The 18,217-nt window shown below is 46.7% G+C and overlaps 2 protein-coding genes and 1 long non-coding RNA gene across 3 annotated transcripts in view; all 3 read left to right on the forward strand.

The window, feature by feature from the left end:
- The window catches only part of LOC147701349 (inducible metalloproteinase inhibitor protein-like), a 142,607-nt gene that overhangs the window by 83,514 nt on the left and 40,876 nt on the right, over positions 1–18,217 (forward strand). The window lies entirely within an intron of this gene.
- The window catches only part of LOC147701352 (uncharacterized), a 53,904-nt gene that overhangs the window by 792 nt on the left and 34,895 nt on the right, over positions 1–18,217 (forward strand). The window lies entirely within an intron of this gene.
- On the forward strand, positions 10,624–15,273 carry LOC147701353 (uncharacterized). The gene is made up of 2 exons (XM_086930052.1): positions 10,624–11,763; positions 14,926–15,273. The coding sequence occupies exons 1-2, from the start codon at positions 10,624–10,626 to the stop codon at positions 15,271–15,273; spliced, it is 1,488 nt and encodes a 495-aa protein (XP_086786178.1).

The raw sequence follows: 18,217 nt of genomic DNA on the forward strand, positions 1-18,217 counted from the left end.
TTCACTTCAAGTTCTCCTAACAATGCTGGGACAAAAAGGGGGACTTCGAGGGTGCAATGGTGAGACAAGGAGACCATCTTGTATTCATTGGCTTGGCCTCCTTCCATCTCTGCTCCACTTACCACCATAGAAACACCATCAGACAACATTTAGTTGCAGTTTGTGTGGGGCAGCCACAGAGGATATGATTCAGTTGCTATGCATACGTGGAGAACTTGTACATGAATACAGATTTCCCTTTAATGCCAAGGGATTAAAAACTAGAAGTCAAGCAGTGAAAGCATGCTTTGCTGGCATATATGTTCCATTAACACCTTAAGAGCGTCGAACGTTCAGCGCCCAGTGCTGAACGTTCGACGAACGAATGCTGGCCCGTCGGCCAACGGTCGTGCGCAGCACTGGCAAGGTAGTGCTCGCGACGACCGTTGGCTGACGGCAGCACTTAAGGTGTTAAACTGCTGCCTTGTATTGTTCCTGAGCAATGCTGAAAAAAACTCAACACCAGTAGCAATAGATTGACAACCAATAAATAATTATGTATATTTCTCTTGGCCAGAATACTGACACCACAAGAGGGCGAAATACCTTGGAAAGGAGAATTATTTAAGACTATGGGGCATATTCACAAAGAGCTATTGCTGAATTAACTGCACTTTATCGCAGCCAAAGTCATGATAAATGTACCCCAACATTCACAAGCAGGTGCTAACAGCCCACAGCACCACTTTTCAAGCGATAGCAGCCGCAAAAAACATCGCCACAGAGGACCCCAGCAACTATCCTTAATGAGATGCAGAGTAGGCGTTCCTATGCAAAAAGCCACAACAACACCACACCTCAACATTCATAACAACCAGCCAGCTCGGCGATAAGAACACAAAACACATGATAAGGCGCGTTAGCAGCAGGAATTTTACACCTGCTCTGACCTTGTGTAAAGTTGGACGGCAGCCTGCTCCACAATAGGGAGCCCTGTCCAGGGTGTCATCGTAAGAGCAACAGATGACATGGAGCAACTGAACATGCATTACGGACACCCAAGAGGGCTACAACACCCACCCAACACCCCCCCTGGACCACCACAGGGGCAGCACAGACAATTACAGCGCCCCATCATAATTCCCGTTTCTACACCCACGCATAGGACCCCGATGCGCAGGACACATTCCTGTGCTGTTTTGTGATTCCCAATCTGTTAGTTCTTCTTGAATGAGCCCAAAACAGTTGCCTGAGATCCAGTGTGCCTGACATACCCCGGCCCGCTGGACCACGACCGCGTCAGGCCCGACCCTATGCAGCCAGGCCACACCGATCAGCATCCGACACTGGCATGTGTCATGGAGGGCCCACCACATGTCAGTGTAAGCTCAAAGCCCGAGACTCCCTTCGATCAGTGAAGATTAGTGCCATATGTGCTTCTTGTGACAGATCCTGCCACAAACCCTGTCCAAAGCCATCCGGCTAGCCCTGCTGCCACAAACCCTGTCCAACGCCATCCGGCGAGCCGTGCTGCCACAAATCCTGTCCAACGCCATCCAGCGAACTGTGGATGAGGGACCAGGACAACCCTGCAGACCAGTAAATTTCACATCCAGCACCTAGTTGCGAATAATGATTGGCAGAGTCAACACCAGTGAACGCATGAAGGGGAATAAGAGGAAGATGCGGCTCAGTCTGGACAAAAGCCGGGTCACAGTCACGGAGGTGACCGGGCACGTGGTGCCACTTAACCTGAACTACACAGGTCAGTGGGATTACCAACCTATGCCGGCGACTCTCTGTGAATTGCCTGTGCTATCCGCTGCCTACACTGCTCTTGGCTTAGGCTGTGCTCGAGTAGGCCACAGATTTGGAACAGAACTTCGAGTATGCAAAGGCTGAATATACATCATTGCATGCAAGGGGAGGCCTAAGAGGATGTCACCTTGCAACTTGGCAGAAAGAAAAGGATCATCTTTACGGAGGTGTTTGCACACTACCGACAACTGCCTTGGTGTTACTAGCGCAGTGCATCACTAGCCAAAGACATGTGGCTGTGAGCCACTGCTGACCACTCCCTGATGCCTAAACTGCGGTCCAGGAGGTCACAGAGTCATGATTCAGCAATGGCGGAGTCCATATTAGTGTATCGGCATCATCGCAGTCTGCATCCCTACTCAGCCCCGGTGCCACTAAGTCTCTTCCCCGACATTCATAGACACTTTCTGGTCAAACAGTGGTGGCATCTGAGCGTATGGACTATGGGGCAGTTTTCACCCCCATGTAGCTGATACGGAATTGTGCTGACAACATGCTGTCGCATTCCACTCCCCCATTTATTGCTTTCAGATAAATTCAAACCTTTCGGCATCTAGCCCTGGAGGATACCTTCCACTGTCCCCCGAAACACTCAACAACATAGACCTCTGACATTGATGGTGAGTGGCTCAGGTCGCATGGCCCATCTGACTGCACCGTAAGTCACCGTCCCGTGGCTGGGTGCCTGTGCCGGCCGCAGCGCATCCAGGGCCAACAACTCTTTTCTGGTCAAGTCCGGGACCCCTTCTCTGGAAACATAGGCTGGCCCCTGAGGCGCAGGCCTTGGGGTCATCAACGCTATGACTCGGTGGCCTTGTGCTGTATGCAGCCTCCGGGCCCAAATGCGTCCCACCAGGGCTCACATGATTACAGACCAACCCAGACAACACATTACCGCAGGAGGCACATGCCACCACTGCAAGGACCACCTCCAAACCCCATCTGCCAGAGTTGCAGCGGTGGTCCTGACAGACTTCTGGGTTGCTCAGGCCTGTTTTGGATGCCATCATCGGCCTAATTCCCTGCTCAGCACTCCAGGTGCCAGTGACTCAGTGCACTGCAGGACATTGTCCGTTGCTGCTTGTGTTTTGTGCTGTGGAGCGGTTGCGCAGGTATGTCACCACGAACAGTGTGAGAACCCTGAAACGTTAATAGTGAGGATGATGCAGGTCTGACACACCCCACTGCATCTGCATCAGGAGTGTATGTAAGGGACACAATCCGAGACTTTTACTGCACATGAGCACACTCACCTCTAGTGTCCACAGCCCAGTGCACTGCAACTTACGGGCATTTCTGTTTGCATGTCAGCTGTCCTCTGGACTTCATCCACCTCACCCCATGCTGCTCAGCACTTGTCACTGTATTGCATGTGTTTTCTGTATCCATTGCACTGGTGTCCAATGTCCGAGTGGTTGCCAACATCAGACATTCCGTGCGGGTTGACTTATATTCACCCCACACACATCCAGCAGAGGTGTCACTACATGTGGCCCTGCCAATAAAGGGGCCAGTCGCATGTGCCCGTAGCCAGTTCTACATGATCTCTGCATGTGTCCCTGTGGTCTTGTAGTATGCATGTGGGCCCTGGGCCCTATGACTTTATATTTTGCTGCGTACATCAGATGCAGACATGTCACCTGAGGCAGTGGGTTTGGGTTTGGACATGTAGATTTGTCATCACCCACTCAAATTCACTGCTACCGGCTCTGTCAGCTGTAGTGGGTATGTTTGTGTGCATGTGCGGAGCCAGTTGTCTCCTCCGTTCTGCAGTGTCGGCTATGCGTGTAGTTCCACATCGTCGTCAATGTGGGTATGGTGTTTGTGCTATGTGTGTGTCCTGCTGTGTGCCAAGGAGATGCGAGACATGATCCTGGGTGTTTGTGGGTGTGCTATGCCTCATTGTGCATGTATGCCAATGTGCCCATCTCCCCAGTGTCCGTACTCCCTACTCCTTGCCCCGTCTCCACACTGATGGCTGTGGACTGGGTTTCCTCCAATTGCTGCCTTCCTGTTGGCAGTGGTTTGGTGCGTGGTTTAGGTTGTCACACTATGCAGTTGCCTATAGGCCTCCTGGATTCGTCTCCCCTTCTCCCTGAATGCATTACAGGTGGTCTGCTTGTGGGTCAGTTGCTGGTAGTAATCTGTCACCTCTGTGATGCTGGTCTTGTTTTCCTGCAGTCTGCACCCTGTTTTACTCTCCTTCTTCTCCTTAGCCTTCCCTGACCCTGTTGTTCATTGCTGGTAGTCTGTGGGGGTTGTGGAGTTCAAGTTGGGATCTGCGCTGGGTCATGGTGCATCCATGTTGCTACGTGCTTTGTCTCTGGTGTATTTTTACCTGGATTTTTATGGTGCATTATCCCACCAGACACATGGGATTTGCAGGCCCGTGAACGGTTTTCGCTACTTTTTGTACCGCAGTTGGCCTCTTCGGTTGTTTTTTGCATTCGCGTATCACATATTTGTGGCGTGACGTTGATTTTCACGCGGATATTTGCAGCGTTGTCTGGTGTCTATTGCATGCTACCGCCTTGTTGTGAATTCCACGTTGACGCGGGGTTATTTTCCCACGATAGGCTGGGATGTTGAAAGTTGCGTTACACTAATCTTGTAGTGGTTATCAGACCATTTGAATATATCCCTAAATCCTACTGACTTTACACATTGACTTTAGCAGCCCACACAGAATCGTATTGTCTTACGGACTCTTAACCTCAAATATTCTAGCTGCTAACAACAGTTTTTACTTCTGAAGAATAATTTTTACGTTTTTCTGCTTGTGCTATCTGTATTATGTGTTTATATGCTGTCAACTTTGCACATTTGTTTTTGCCGCCCATACAGTACTTTGTGGTAATAGTCTAAACGATGCAGACTTTGCACGTGGTTTTTTGAAGCCTATACAGAATCGTATGGCCTTACAGTTCATTAGCCTAAATATTCTATGAGCTAATAGCAGGTTTTACTTCTGATAAATAATTTTTAACTGTTTCTGCTCTTGCATCTGTATAATGAGTTTTTATGCTGCTGACTCTGCACATTGGTTCTTGCTGCCTAAACATTATTTTGTGGTCCTATGGTTTGTTAATTCTATTGATTCTAGCTTTTAAATGCAGGATTTCTATTTTTGAATAAACAATCTTTTACTGTTTTAACTGCATGATCTCTGCACATAGCACACTGCTGTACCTGAATATTATTATAAGATTGAACTGTAAGTTTGGGACTTTAATTATGGTTGATTACTCTGAGAAACTGAATGCCAATTGCTCACCCTATTGTAGTGGTTTTAGTTAATCATGCAAATAAAGAGATTACTAACTTTAAGCATGGGCGGAAAATCCGTTCCGCTCGCGGATTTTGCAGATTTTCGGTAAATTCGCGATCCGCGAACGCTCGCGAATTTACTGAAAACCCGCAAATTCGCATGCAGCGGATTTTTTTTTCTTGGTGATATAATTTTGCGGCATGCGGCGTAAGTTCGAAATTGCGAACATGTAGGTGCGGCGGGCAGCAACAATCTTGCACTCGCGAAATTACAAAATTTCCAATTCTGCACAAGAAATCCACTAGCAAGCAGCATAGACCTTCTGAAAATGATGATTGTTGAGGCTTTTTGACTTTTTTTGGATCACTTTGGATTAGAAATCAACTTTCACAAGTAAGTTTGTTTGGGGCATTACATTTGCTGTTCTGCAGAAAAACGAGTTTTGCTAAACTGAAAGCACTCAGCAGTTGCAAAAGTTCAAATTTATCATTAGTAACCATTCCCTGTAGTGCTTCCTGACTGGGGCCCCTCCAGAGTTCAGTTGCTAGTTGCAACAATTGTATGACCCTGCTCTGACCCTCACAGCCGGATCATAGAATAGCTAGAAGTAGGCCACAAAGGTCCTGGAAAAAAAATTGCACTGCAACAGAAAGCAAATGACAGATAAGGAAGCAGGTGCCAGACTGGAATTTTAAAACAGTGACACATTAATAAATCAACCCCAAATTAATTCATGTCAGTTGAAGCAGGGCAGGTGTGCTTGCTTTTCCCCCCATAATCTACAGTGATGATGATGAACCGAGGGTGGCATTGATGTACCAGAGGGTGGCATGGGTGAAACAGAGGGTGGCAGTGTTGAAGCAGAGGGTGCTGTGAACCTGTGATGATGAACCAGATGTAGAAACAACATAGTCGCGACCGTTGCGTGCCGACAAGTTAGTTCGCAATTGCGAACTGGTACAAAATCCTCGCGGACTTGCAGAAACCCTTGCGAACACTATAAAAACAAAAAAACGCAAATTCGCGAGAATTCGCGGATTTTGCGGATTGCGAGTTCGCAAATAAGCAAATTCGCGAAAGCCAGATACGCAAAATTTGCCCATGATTAACTAACTTACATACTATCTCACAACCTAAAATCTCCTGGGTATTACAAATAATATTGCAAAGTTCTTCGCTGGGAAAATACAGAAGATCAACAAAGAGCTTAAATCTCTCAGAATGCATTCTCATGTCACACAATGGAAAATACCACTGCAAATCGGTCATCATTTCAATCATGAACTCCAACTGAGAATTTGGAATCCAAGAATCATATGTAACATTATTAGGAGCCTATGCCTGAACTCTTATACAACACTGTGCATTAAATATGACACTTATAAATCACAGTATCATGAACATCACATTTTAATAATACATATTTCACTTATTAGTTAAATCTGGAGAGATCAATGCCATCCTAACGAAATGTAACTTTGATACTGGAGAAACTCCAAAAATTGGTCTAGCATACCTTTCTATGAAGACTAACTGAAATATATGTCTGCATACAAAATCTCTTATTTACATTCTCCCCTTCCCCCTAAAAAAAACCTGAATACATGCCATTGCTGTTTCTAGTCATATGTAGTACTCAACTGTTGGACTTGGGCCTTTTTGGCAGGTTCACCCCTTAATTTTTTGCCTTTAGCCTCTGACATGGTGGTAGTGATTTTAGGGCTCTGCACAAACTAGCACTGTGGCCCAGTGTAAAGTACGTGTGCACTCTGAGTGCATGTGCTGAGAGTGGACTGCCTCCCATAGGAATGCACGGGGGATATGTATGTCCAGGTTAGTTTGTGATATGTGGGGAGTGCAGGGTCGAGTTTGGTATGTGCGAACTCGTGAGAATAAGTGCTGCGCAATGGTGTGTGCAGATTTGTTGTGTCTAGTGGAGAAGTGCCACTTTTAGAAGTTGGCTTTTCCGTGAGATGTGAATTGCCTGTCTTGCTTGTGAGTGATAGGGGCTGGCTGGTGTGGTTGGCTCCAGGAGCCAGGATGAGTCTGCCCGGTGGTAAATAGGGAGATCTGCATGTAGATGGGAGGGAGGAGTTGCCCCTGGGACCTGAATTGGGCTGTGCCTTCCCTCCACAATGCTGGCTCAACCTCCTGTGCTGCGTCTGATGTCCCTGGCCTGGCCTGTGAATAGAGAAGGGAGCCGAGCAAAACAAAGTGCTCCAGAACCAGTTGTATCTGGTTCTCCCCTTGCCGGCACCTTTGAGAAGAAAGGATTTAGCTGTATAAAAGGAGGGGCTGTGACCCAATGAAAATGTTCTTGTGTGCGACTTGAATCTACCAGGGGTGTGCTGCTGCTGGGGCTCAGGGGAAGGCTTGCCTCCCTGGGCTTTGCCCTGCCCCTGGATGCCTGGAGGACTTCTTTTCCCTGGGCCCTGCCTGCCCCCTTTTCATCTTTAGGAACATTTTGTTGCTGAGACTTATTTCTATTCTCTACAGGACCTTTCTGCATCTTTTTGCACCCTGGGAGCGCTGTATCCTAATTTTCCCCTTTGGGAGGGAACCCCCACCATGGGGATTCCACCGAGATGCCGGCCTTGCGGTTACCCACCCCGCTTATTTTTATATTTACAGTGGGTGCCCACGACACATGGCCGCTATTTTTATATTTGAAATAGCAGGAGCCCACACTGCTTTATAGTCCAATTTAGAGGGAGCCTTTTGTTAAACTTATAACTAAAGTGGGTGCCCACCCCGCGTTTCACCGTCACGGACCGAGCCGCTTCCGAAACATTCAGCTGAGCGAAGAGAGTTGCTGCCGGGCTGCTGCCTAGTGCAACCCAGAATCTGACTGCCTGGTTGGGGGGGCGGGCCTGCACCCAGCCGGGAGAGGAGACGGCAGCCGCGAGATGGGGGACCGGGTGAAGCAAGGCACCTGGTGAGGCGGGGCTCCTGTTAATGGGGAGAGCCCCGCAAGTGCCGCAGCCGGTTCCCGTGGAGGGGGCACGAGGCACATTGCCGGTGCCTGCCCCCGCCACATCCACGGAGAGGGGTCCCATGCGAGCAGCTCGGTAAGTAGGAAAGGGCTGGGGGGCTCTGTGGAGACTATCGATGATGCCTGATAAAGGCACAGTACCCAGTTAACGCTTTCTGAGCAGCCTCAATGTGCAGCGGGCAGCTCCAATGTTTGGGGGCATATTTAAGTCCAGAGCCTAGATGGCTCTAACATTTGACCATATTTACTTAAAGGGCCCAGAGTCATTTCAGGAGCATGAGTGCTCCAAGGGACTTACTTTATTTTCAGAGCCAGATAGCTCCAACGTTCTACACATTTGTCCTGAGGGCCAGTAAGAGCCCTTGCCGCACTTTTACTTCCCAGCTGCCCAGCAAGTAGTGGGCAGCTGCACCGTTTAGGTCTGTTTTTTTTAATCCAGGAGTGAGACTCACTCCTTCGCCCCATCTTTGCCTGCATAGCATATACAGTTACTGATATAGTTAGTTGTACTAACTATAACTCGCGCACCCGCAATCCACTGCTGATGATGTCAAATATTACATCATTCATGACATGGTCAGTGACATCACTAATGACATCTCAAATGACATCACTGATGACATCATCCAGTGAATGTGGTTTGGTTCTATATTTAAATAAGTATTATACATATATAATGCAATCTGCCTTGAAGACTGAGTGCATGTATAAGTGTCTGAATGGAGGATTTAGTAGCAATGTGTTTGACTGTGTAAGTGACGAATTTAAAGTGTCTCACTAAATATATGGGATAGTGATTAAACTTTGTGAATACCTGTAGCACTCTATCTCTTGTTGTGTAAACTACTACATAGGTTAGTTACTAGCTATGTGAAAGTCTATATTAGTTATTAAATATTTAAGTGAGTATTCATATGGGATAGTGAAATAATGTGTGTGTGGTTGGGTGGGAGGTGTGTGACTGTCCAAAGATGTGTAAATAGTAGATTTAGTAGGTATATAACGTTAAGACTGTATGTGGTAACAGTTGTTTGGGTGAGTGAATCTCTTTATGGGTGTGGTGATGAGTAAATATATTTCTCAATGATACATGTCCACGAACCTAGAAATATAAAAAGCAGTGTATGTGACAGTTGTTTTATATAAATAACTATACATAAGACTCAGTGATTGTATGAGTGACGTATGGATATCTGTATACTTGTAATAGTGATTTTATAACATACTAAGTATGAGTTACTATCTATATCAATAAATAAAGAGGTGTTTGTGTAAGTGTGTAGCTTAGTAAATATAAGTATGATCAACTGTTTGCATAAATGAGTAGAATGACTACATAAGTAAACAGAATGTGTGCTGGTGTGTAATGTTGATGTAGGTGTATAAGTATATTTAATATTGTTCTATTGATCTTTATTATTATGTATGAGTGAAACTATAGGTAAGTGTTTAGATGTTTGTGTAGATGTAGGAATCACTGAGTGGGTTTTTAGAAACTTGTATTGGTGTGTCAATAGTTTCAAATATGGTACTCCATATTTTATAAAGAGTGTTGAAAGGTTATACTAGTATATGATAACATGCATCAGATTGTCACGTGGATGATGTCAACAGTGATGTCATCAGTGATGTCATTTGGGATGTCATCAGTGATGTTATCAGTGGATTGCGAGCGCGCAAGTTGTAGTTAGTTATAGTTAGTACAACTAACTATAACTAGGGAAATTCAATGGTTTTATACGAGTGAAATGTCCAACTAACTATAACACCCCTAAAACCATTGAATTTCTAAGGTTTTTTAAATGCTAATTCCTAACTATAACATGTTTGAAACTGTGACGGGGCACGTTGGCCGGAACCTCAGAATACTGCCGAATGGTGGACAGCCACACCTCTTTTACCGTGCACCTTGTCCCCACAGAATACACCAGCCTCGTGGACCGAAGAGGACGACTCGGTCTGGATTCCGATTAGTAATTCGGAAGGTCCCTTTAAAACTCCTGAGCCAGGTAACGAGACTCCACCCCCTGAGGGCGTAGCGGCATCAAAAGCCGGAGAGACAGAAACCTCATCGGACGGCGTTTCCCAAGGAGCGGAGGCACACGTGGAAGACGACAGGAGTTTCCAGGAATTGGAGCAGAAGGAGAACAACACGCCAGGAGGCCAACGGTTCCACGCTTCGACCCGCCACGTTCCCACGGGAGGAGCGTGGCTCCAAGAGGTATGGGGCCGGGTCGCGGGTTGGGTTGGGCGGAAGAAACAGCAGTGAATGTTTCTGTAGAAAGCCCTCTATCCTCCACCCCTACACGAGCACTTCCTTTCCCCACCTGTTAAGGGTAGACTAAGTAGTGCACAAGCTCACGACGGTTATTCCCTCACTCCTGTCCCTTGAGAAAGTATCACGACATTATTTTGGTCCTGACCCTCGTTTCTTTTCCTTTGCCGGTATCGGAGCGGAACCGAAAGACAACTCCCGGTGTGGACCCCGACCAACTGACGTCCCGAAGCCAACGAGTCAACACAAGAGGATTCATTTTCTTTATTCCATTTCAAAAGACTGTGTTTCATGAAAAGAACTTATGTCCCAATAAAGCCTTCGTTAAAACTGCTACTGAAGGCGCCTGTGTTCCTCTTTTCATCAGCTCCCCCTGTAGAATCAACAGCATCCCGTTCAACCTCCAATGTCCCAACCATCTCAGGACAACTGGTGTCAGAAGTGGGATCACCATCCGTCTGTCAAGAAAAGATGGAGGCCCTAATCGACCACCTCATTAAAGGACGGGAGAAATTGGAAAAAGCGATGGAAAACCAAATGACGACCGCACAGGCAGACCGGGACATGTTCACTAACACGATAACGGCTCAACTAGAAAGTTTAAAGAGTATAACCCCTGCGCCACAAGTCGTCCAAGGGGAGGTTAGAGTACATACCCCCCATCCCCCAGGGGTGGTCCTCCAGAAGTACGTTTCAGGTGAAGATCCGGACGCCTTCCTGATTAACTTTGAAAGGGCGGCACATGCACTGAGTTGGCCAGAAGAGAAATGGCCGTTTTTCCTAGCCCCTCTTCTCACCGGCGAAGCCCAGTCTGCCTATCAGGCTGCTAGCCCCCTCGGCACCACGCCTTATGCCACTATCAAAATGGTGATCCTGGACCATTTGGGTTTGGATCAGGAGGCCTATCGTGTGCGATTCCGGAAAGAAAGAGGCATACCAGGGGAGAACCCAAAGACTCTTTTTTTTAGGTTAAAAATGTCAGCCGACAAATGGTTGCGCCCGGATCTCTGTAGTAAAGAGGACATTCTAAAGAAAATATATTTGGAGCAATTCATGGAAGCCCTGCCTTACGCTACACAGCGTTGGTTGCGTCAACATGTGGGACTTACTGTAGAACACGCAATCGAAATGGCTTCCCAATATGCTAGAGCCCAACCAAAAACCCTTACGTGGGAGCCGGAAAAGACTCGGAAAGTGCTTCCGCCGTCCAAAATGGAGAAAAAACCTAAGGGCGGAGTAGAACTGCTGCGAGTACTACGCCCCACAAGTATGATCCTTCCACCAAATAAAGGTCCCCAGTGTTTCGAATGTGGAGAGTGGGGCCATATTGCAAGAATGTGTCCCAAACGTAAGCCACCAGAGGAACCGATGGAAGTCGGCTATCTTCCGAGGACAGTGATGTACTCCGCCGAAATGGGCAGCACCTTCTACGTGAGTATGAGGATGAATGGTTACTCTGTAAGGGCCTTGCTAGATTCAGGGTGCAGGCAGTCAGTCATTCAAACCCGATTTGTTAAACCCGAACAGATGAATCCAAAGGGGCCCATTTATATAAGGTGTGTCCACGGAGATGTAAAGCCATACCCAGTAGCTTCTATTACGATAGCCCTTCCAAATAGGGACCCTTGTAAGGTGTGGGTAGGGGTGGTGGACTCACTTCCTGAAGACATGATATTAGGTACAGACAACCCTGAGTTCTTGTCCCTCTTCAAAGAGACCCTATCCCAAACAAAACAGAATAGTAGCCTTCCTGCATACCTGTCCCCCGAACCTTGGGTTATTGATCGAAGCTTCCGTTTTGCTCAGAGTGAGGACAGGACCTTAGTCAATGCCTGGGAAGCTGCCCATGCTGCGGGTGATCTAGCCTCCTCCTCCTATCCGCGCTTTTTAATAAAAAATGACCTACTGTATAGACAAAACAGAGCGGAAGGGGAATTAAAACTGCTGGTACCCCAGTCCTTTAGAAGCAAGTCCTTTTCTTTGCGCATGCACATCTGACGGCCGGTCACGCAGGGAAAGAAAAAACTACGGACAGCATAACCCGACATTTGATTTGGCCCGGGGTATATAAAGACGTGCAGGAATATTGTGCGAAATGTGAAGTTTGTCAACGACAAAACACCCGTCGACCAACCATGGCTCCGCTACAAAGGATGCCTATTATTGGGGTGCCATTCGAAAGGGTCGGCATGGACATCATAGGCCCCTTGCCAAAGTCGAGCCGAGGATACCTGTATGCCCTGGTCATAGTTGACTACGCCACCAGGTTTGTTGAAGCCTTCCCGCTGCGAACCACCACCACAGCAGCAATCGCTGAAAAATTTGTAGAATTATTTTCGAGTCGGGTTTCCGAAGGAAGTACTGACTGATCAGGGAAGACCATTTACTTCCAAGTTAATGAAAGAGGTCTGTACTTCTCTTGATATAAAACATCTGAAGACCTCGGTGTACCATCCACAGACCGATGGTCTGGTGGAACGATATAATCAAACCCTCAAATCAACCCTGAAGAAAATGTTGTCTGCCGAAGGACCCTCCTGGGACAGGCTCTTACCCATAGCCCTATATGTTATCAGGGCTCAGAAACAAAGTAGCCTGGGGTGTTCCTCCTTTGAACACCTATACGGAAGGATGCCACGTTCCTTGTTGGAGATAACTAAGGACATGTGGGAGAATGAAGAAGCAGAAGAACAGAAGTCAATGTTAGATTACACAAGCAACTTAATATCCAAGCTAGGAAAGCTACAAGAGCTAGCCTATTCTAATCTGGAAGTCCAGCAGAACAGGTACAAACAAACCTATGACAAAGGCAAGAAGTTGAGAACACTGAAAAAAGGAAGCTGGGCCCTCATACTCTTGCCTTCTAGCATGAACAAACAGAAACATGAATGGCAAGGACCATATCAGATAGTTGATACCATTGGACTTACGACCTACAGGTTACGCTTGTCCCCATCCAAGACACAAACCTATCACATTAATATGCTCAAGGAATGGCTGGGGCCAGCGCCACGGGAGGGACATTTGGTAGCACAGACGGCTGTGGCCCAGACGTCAACCCTGGACCAACTAGTGGTGAATACAGAGCTGTCCAATCGAGAAAAGGAGGAGTTATCAGAGACACTGAAACCCTTTTCTGACGTCTTCACCGACTTACCAGGAAGAACTAATCTTGCTGAACATCGCATAGAAACCCTACCGGGTAAAGTCGTAAAGCAAAGACCGTACAGGATCCCAGCTGCCCGAAAAGATGCGGTCCGTAAAGAAGTCCAAGACATGTTACGACTCAGTGTCATACGGCCATCCCAGAGCCATTGGTCTTCACCTATAGTGATGATCCCCAAACCGGATGGGTCCAAACGGTTTTGTATGTACTTCCGTGCTTTAAATGCGGTGTCACATTTCGATACCTACCCCATCCCCAGGGTTGATGACTTGATAGAAAAGATAGGTGATGCCCGTTACATAACAACTATCGACCTCACAAAGGGGTATTGGCAAGTGCCCCTTCGGAAAGAAGATCGGAAAAAAACGGCCTTTGTAACAGACGATGGAGCTTACGAATTTACAGTTCTGCCCTTTGGGTTGCATGGGGCTCCAGCGACTTTTCAAAGTTTAATGAACCTAGTGCTACAGCCCTATACTGCTTTCAGCTCGGCCTATTTAGACGATATAGTTATTTACAGCCGAGATTGGAAAGAACATCTTTTTCATCTGACAACCATCCTTTCTGCATTAAAGAAAGCGGGACTGCACATTAATGCAAAAAAATCAAGAGCCGCCTTTCATACGGTAAACTACCTGGGGTATGTCTTGGGTAAAGGGTCCATAGCTCCCCAAAGTGAAAAAGTAAGAGCAATAGCGGCCGTTCCTTTTCCTTCTAACAAAAGAGACCTACAAGCTTTTCTAGGACTGGTGGGGTACTACCGTAGGTTTATACCTCACTTTGCTGAGATAGCAGCCCCCTTGACTGACCTCCTTCGTAAAGACACCAGACCTAGCGAGTTTAAGCAGCCCTCACCTGAGTCCTTAAAAGCCTTTCAGTTCTTGAAATCCACCATGACTACGGCACCAGTATTGACCTCTCCTGATCATGCTAAACCCTATATTCTAGCTACAGATGCTTCCAATGTGGGTATTGGTGCTGTTCTGTCCCAGGTCAGTAAAGATGGCATTGAGCATCCTGTTTTGTATGTAAGTAGGAAGCTGTTTCCCAGAGAATGCAGGTATTCCACTATTGAAAGGGAGGCCTTGGCTATTAAGTGGGCTGTAGAGAAGCTTAGGTATTATCTCGAGGGGAAACCATTCATCCTTCATACAGACCACGCGCCCCTGAGATGGATACATCAAAACAGTAGCCATAATCCCAGAGTCTTGAGGTGGTTCCTGTCTCTTCAACCGTATGCCTTTACCATTCAACACCGTAAAGGAAAAGACAATGGTAACGAGGACTTCCTTTCAAGGGTGTTCCCTCTCCCCGAACGGGAGAAGCCAGGGGGGGAGGAATGTGACGGGGCACGGGGGCCGGAACCTCAGAATACTGCCGAATGGTGGACAGCCACACCTCTTTTACCGTGCACCTTGTCCCCACAGAATACACCAGCCTCGTGGACCGAAGAGGACGACTCGGTCTGGATTCTGATTAGTAATTCGGAAGGTCCCTTTAAAACTCCTGAGCCAGGTAACGAGACTCCACCCCCTGAGGGCGTAGCGGCGTCAAAAGCCGGAGAGACAGAAACCTCATCGGACGGCGTTTCCCAAGGAGCGGAGGCACACGTGGAAGACGACGGGAGTTTCCAGGACTCGGAGCAGAAGGAGAACGACACGCCAGGAGGCCAACAGTTCCACGCTTGGCCCCGCCACGTTCCCACGGGAGGAGCGTGGCTCCAAGAGGTACGGGGCCAGGTCGGGGGTTGGGTTGGGCGGAAGAAACAGCAGTGAATGTTTCTGTAGAAAGCCCTCTATCCTCCACCCCTACACAAGCACTTCCTTTCCCCACCTGTTAAGGGTAGACTAAGTAGTGCACGAGCTCACGACGGTTATTACCTCACTCCCGTCCCTTGAGAAAGTATCACAACATTATTTTGGTCCTGACCCTCGTTTCTTTTCCTTTGCCGGTATCGGAGCGGAACCGAAAGACGACTCCCGGTGTGGACCCCGACCAACTGACGTCCCGAAGCCAACGAGTCAACACAAGAGGATTCATTTTCTTTATTCCATTTCAAAAGACTGTGTTTCATGAAAAGAACTTACGTCCCAATAAAGCCTTCGTTAAAACCGCTACTGAAGGCGCCTGTGTTCCTCTTTTCATCAGCTCCCCCTGTAGAATCAACAGCATCCCGTTCAACCTCCAACGTCCCAACCATCTCGGGACAGAAACCTATGGTTTTTTCAGTGAATTTTAAAGGTTTTTTAAATGCTAATTCCTAACTATAACATGTATGAAACCTATGGTGTTTTCAGTGAATTTAAAGGTTTTGTAAATGACAATTTTTAAATGTATTAATTCTTATATATTTTTTTATACTGATTTACTACATTTTTTTAACTAATTATTTTTAGATCTTTTATTTTTTAAATTACATTATAGTTATTATACATTTTATTACAAAATATACTTTCTCAGAATTAATTACTTTAGTTTAAATACTTGCAAATAGGCAATAGACGTTTAAGTACAGTAGTTTCAGTTGTTGTAATGCGCAACACAATTTCAGACACAATGCAACATTAAGCTCAATGCAAATTTTAAGTTAAATGCAACTTACTTTTTGGATTACTTTTCTAACCACAAGACTAGATCCTAAATTCAGTCCTGGGATATCTCCTGTAAACAGTTGAGTAAAAACGTTATGGTTACAGTAGTGATTTTTAAGGAATAATGTTGTTTTATTGTATTTTAAAAGTTGACACTTAGAAACTTTTTCACATAGAACCACCAATGTTATCCTACGGGAGGAAATTCACTTATCAGGTAAGTAATGTTAACGTTACTTTTTCTTTACTCAGTGGTGTATCCTGGATCCAGCATGGGTGCATCTCCTGTAAACAGTTGAAAGAATGTGTTTAAGTCATACAGGCAATATTTTTAGTTTGTGAAAATAGACAAAAACTTTTCTGGTGAAAATCACACAATGGATTCCTATGGAAGGAAATACAAGTTACTGGTAAGTACGCTTAGAATTACTTTTCAGGGTCAGTGCTGGGCTAAAAAATGCAGCACTGAGTTCTCTCCTGATAACAGGTGAGTAAATCGGAATTCGTAGTTCGACTGATTTTAGAGAAATATTTCTACAGTGGTGAAGGAAGGGGGCGGGGCCTGCAGTGACATGTGTGCAAACACGCCCTGTGGCGCGTTTTAAGTTGGGGAATTAATTCCTCTTCAATGCTGCGCTCCCCTGGGGGCCAACTAGCCCACCAGGTACCTCCAGTATGCGCCAAGGAGCTGCGTTACATTGAGGTATTCAGAGGCCATGCCCACTCTAAGTTGGGGAATAAATTACTCTTCAATCTAGAGGTCCCCTGGGGGCCAAGTAGCCCACCAGTTACCTCCACTAAGCGCCAAGGAGCTTTGTTGCAGAGTGTTGTAAAAAGGGGCGTGGCCTCTGAACACATCTCTGCAACGCAGCTCTCTGGCGCATACTGGAGGGACCTGGTGGGCTAGTTGGCCCCCAGGGGACCTCTGAATTGAAGAGGAATTAATTACCCAACTTCACCAATGTGCAAACGCATCCCGTGGCGCATTTTACGTTGGGGGATTAATTCCCCTTAAATCCTGAGGTCCCCTGGTGGCCAATTAGCCCACCAGGTACCTCCAGTAAGCGCCACAGAGCTGTGTTGCAGAGGGGTGTAAAAAGGGCCGTGGTCTCAGAACACCTCCCTGCAACACAGCCCCCTGGCGCTTGCTGGAGGTTCCTGGTTGGCTAGTTGACCCCCAGGGACCCCCAGTATTCTAGGGGAGTTAATTCCCCCTCTGCAAACGCATCAGGGGGCGTGTTTGCAGAGTGGTGCAATGAGGGGGCGGGCCTAGGCCTAGGCCTAGGGGTTCAGGGTGTGTCTACCGTGCCCGGTGTTCACAAGTTGCACACATATTTCAATGACTTCCTCAGCCTCGCTTCTACGGAGGCACAAAATGGCTGCCAACAGTTACTGATTTTGAATGTTTACAACCGCCTGACAGCCAATTAAAATTGAGCACGTGATCGGGACGGTGTGCTTATCCTACGAGGCCTATCCTCACACAATCCGCGGATCCTCCGCGTCCATAGATATATAAATGACTTTAACAGTAATTTTCAAAGAAACTTCTGAACAGATTGACACCAGATATGCCAAAGGCACAAGTCGGAACTGAGGGCTACCTCTCTGCCAAATTTGGTGTAATTCCGTTCAGCTGTTCGAGCTGTAGCCGTGGCTAAAGGTCCTATGGGAAATTGCATGGGGAAAAAACATTTTGGGAACCCCCTTTTTTCTCGGCCCCTGCTTCACTAATCACCCCCAACCTTTCAGGGAAGGAGCAGAACTGAGCTGGTCAAAAGTTTGGAAAATTTCAAGAAGATTTTTCAATTGAAGCAAATGTTTTTGCCAATAGAATGTTGCGAATTTCCTATGGATAATAGGTCCTAATGCTAACTATCTACTTGCAACCGCCAGTAGATAATATATCTATATCTATCTATCTCTCTCTATTTATATATACATAGATATATATATCCACCACGACTTTATCTGCTTAGGGAAGCCTCCCCTCAGCAGGGTGGCCTCGACATTTGGTGACGGAGCACCCCATGAACATTCAAACAAAAACTCCTTTGTTCATACATAAAGAAGAATGATGCACACCAGGACCTTTCAAGGAATCAGCCACTTTATTTAATAAAATGGA

This window comes from Lissotriton vulgaris, chromosome 7, assembly GCF_964263255.1.
Source record: "Lissotriton vulgaris chromosome 7, aLisVul1.2, whole genome shotgun sequence".
NCBI classification, from domain to species: domain Eukaryota; kingdom Metazoa; phylum Chordata; class Amphibia; order Caudata; family Salamandridae; genus Lissotriton; species Lissotriton vulgaris.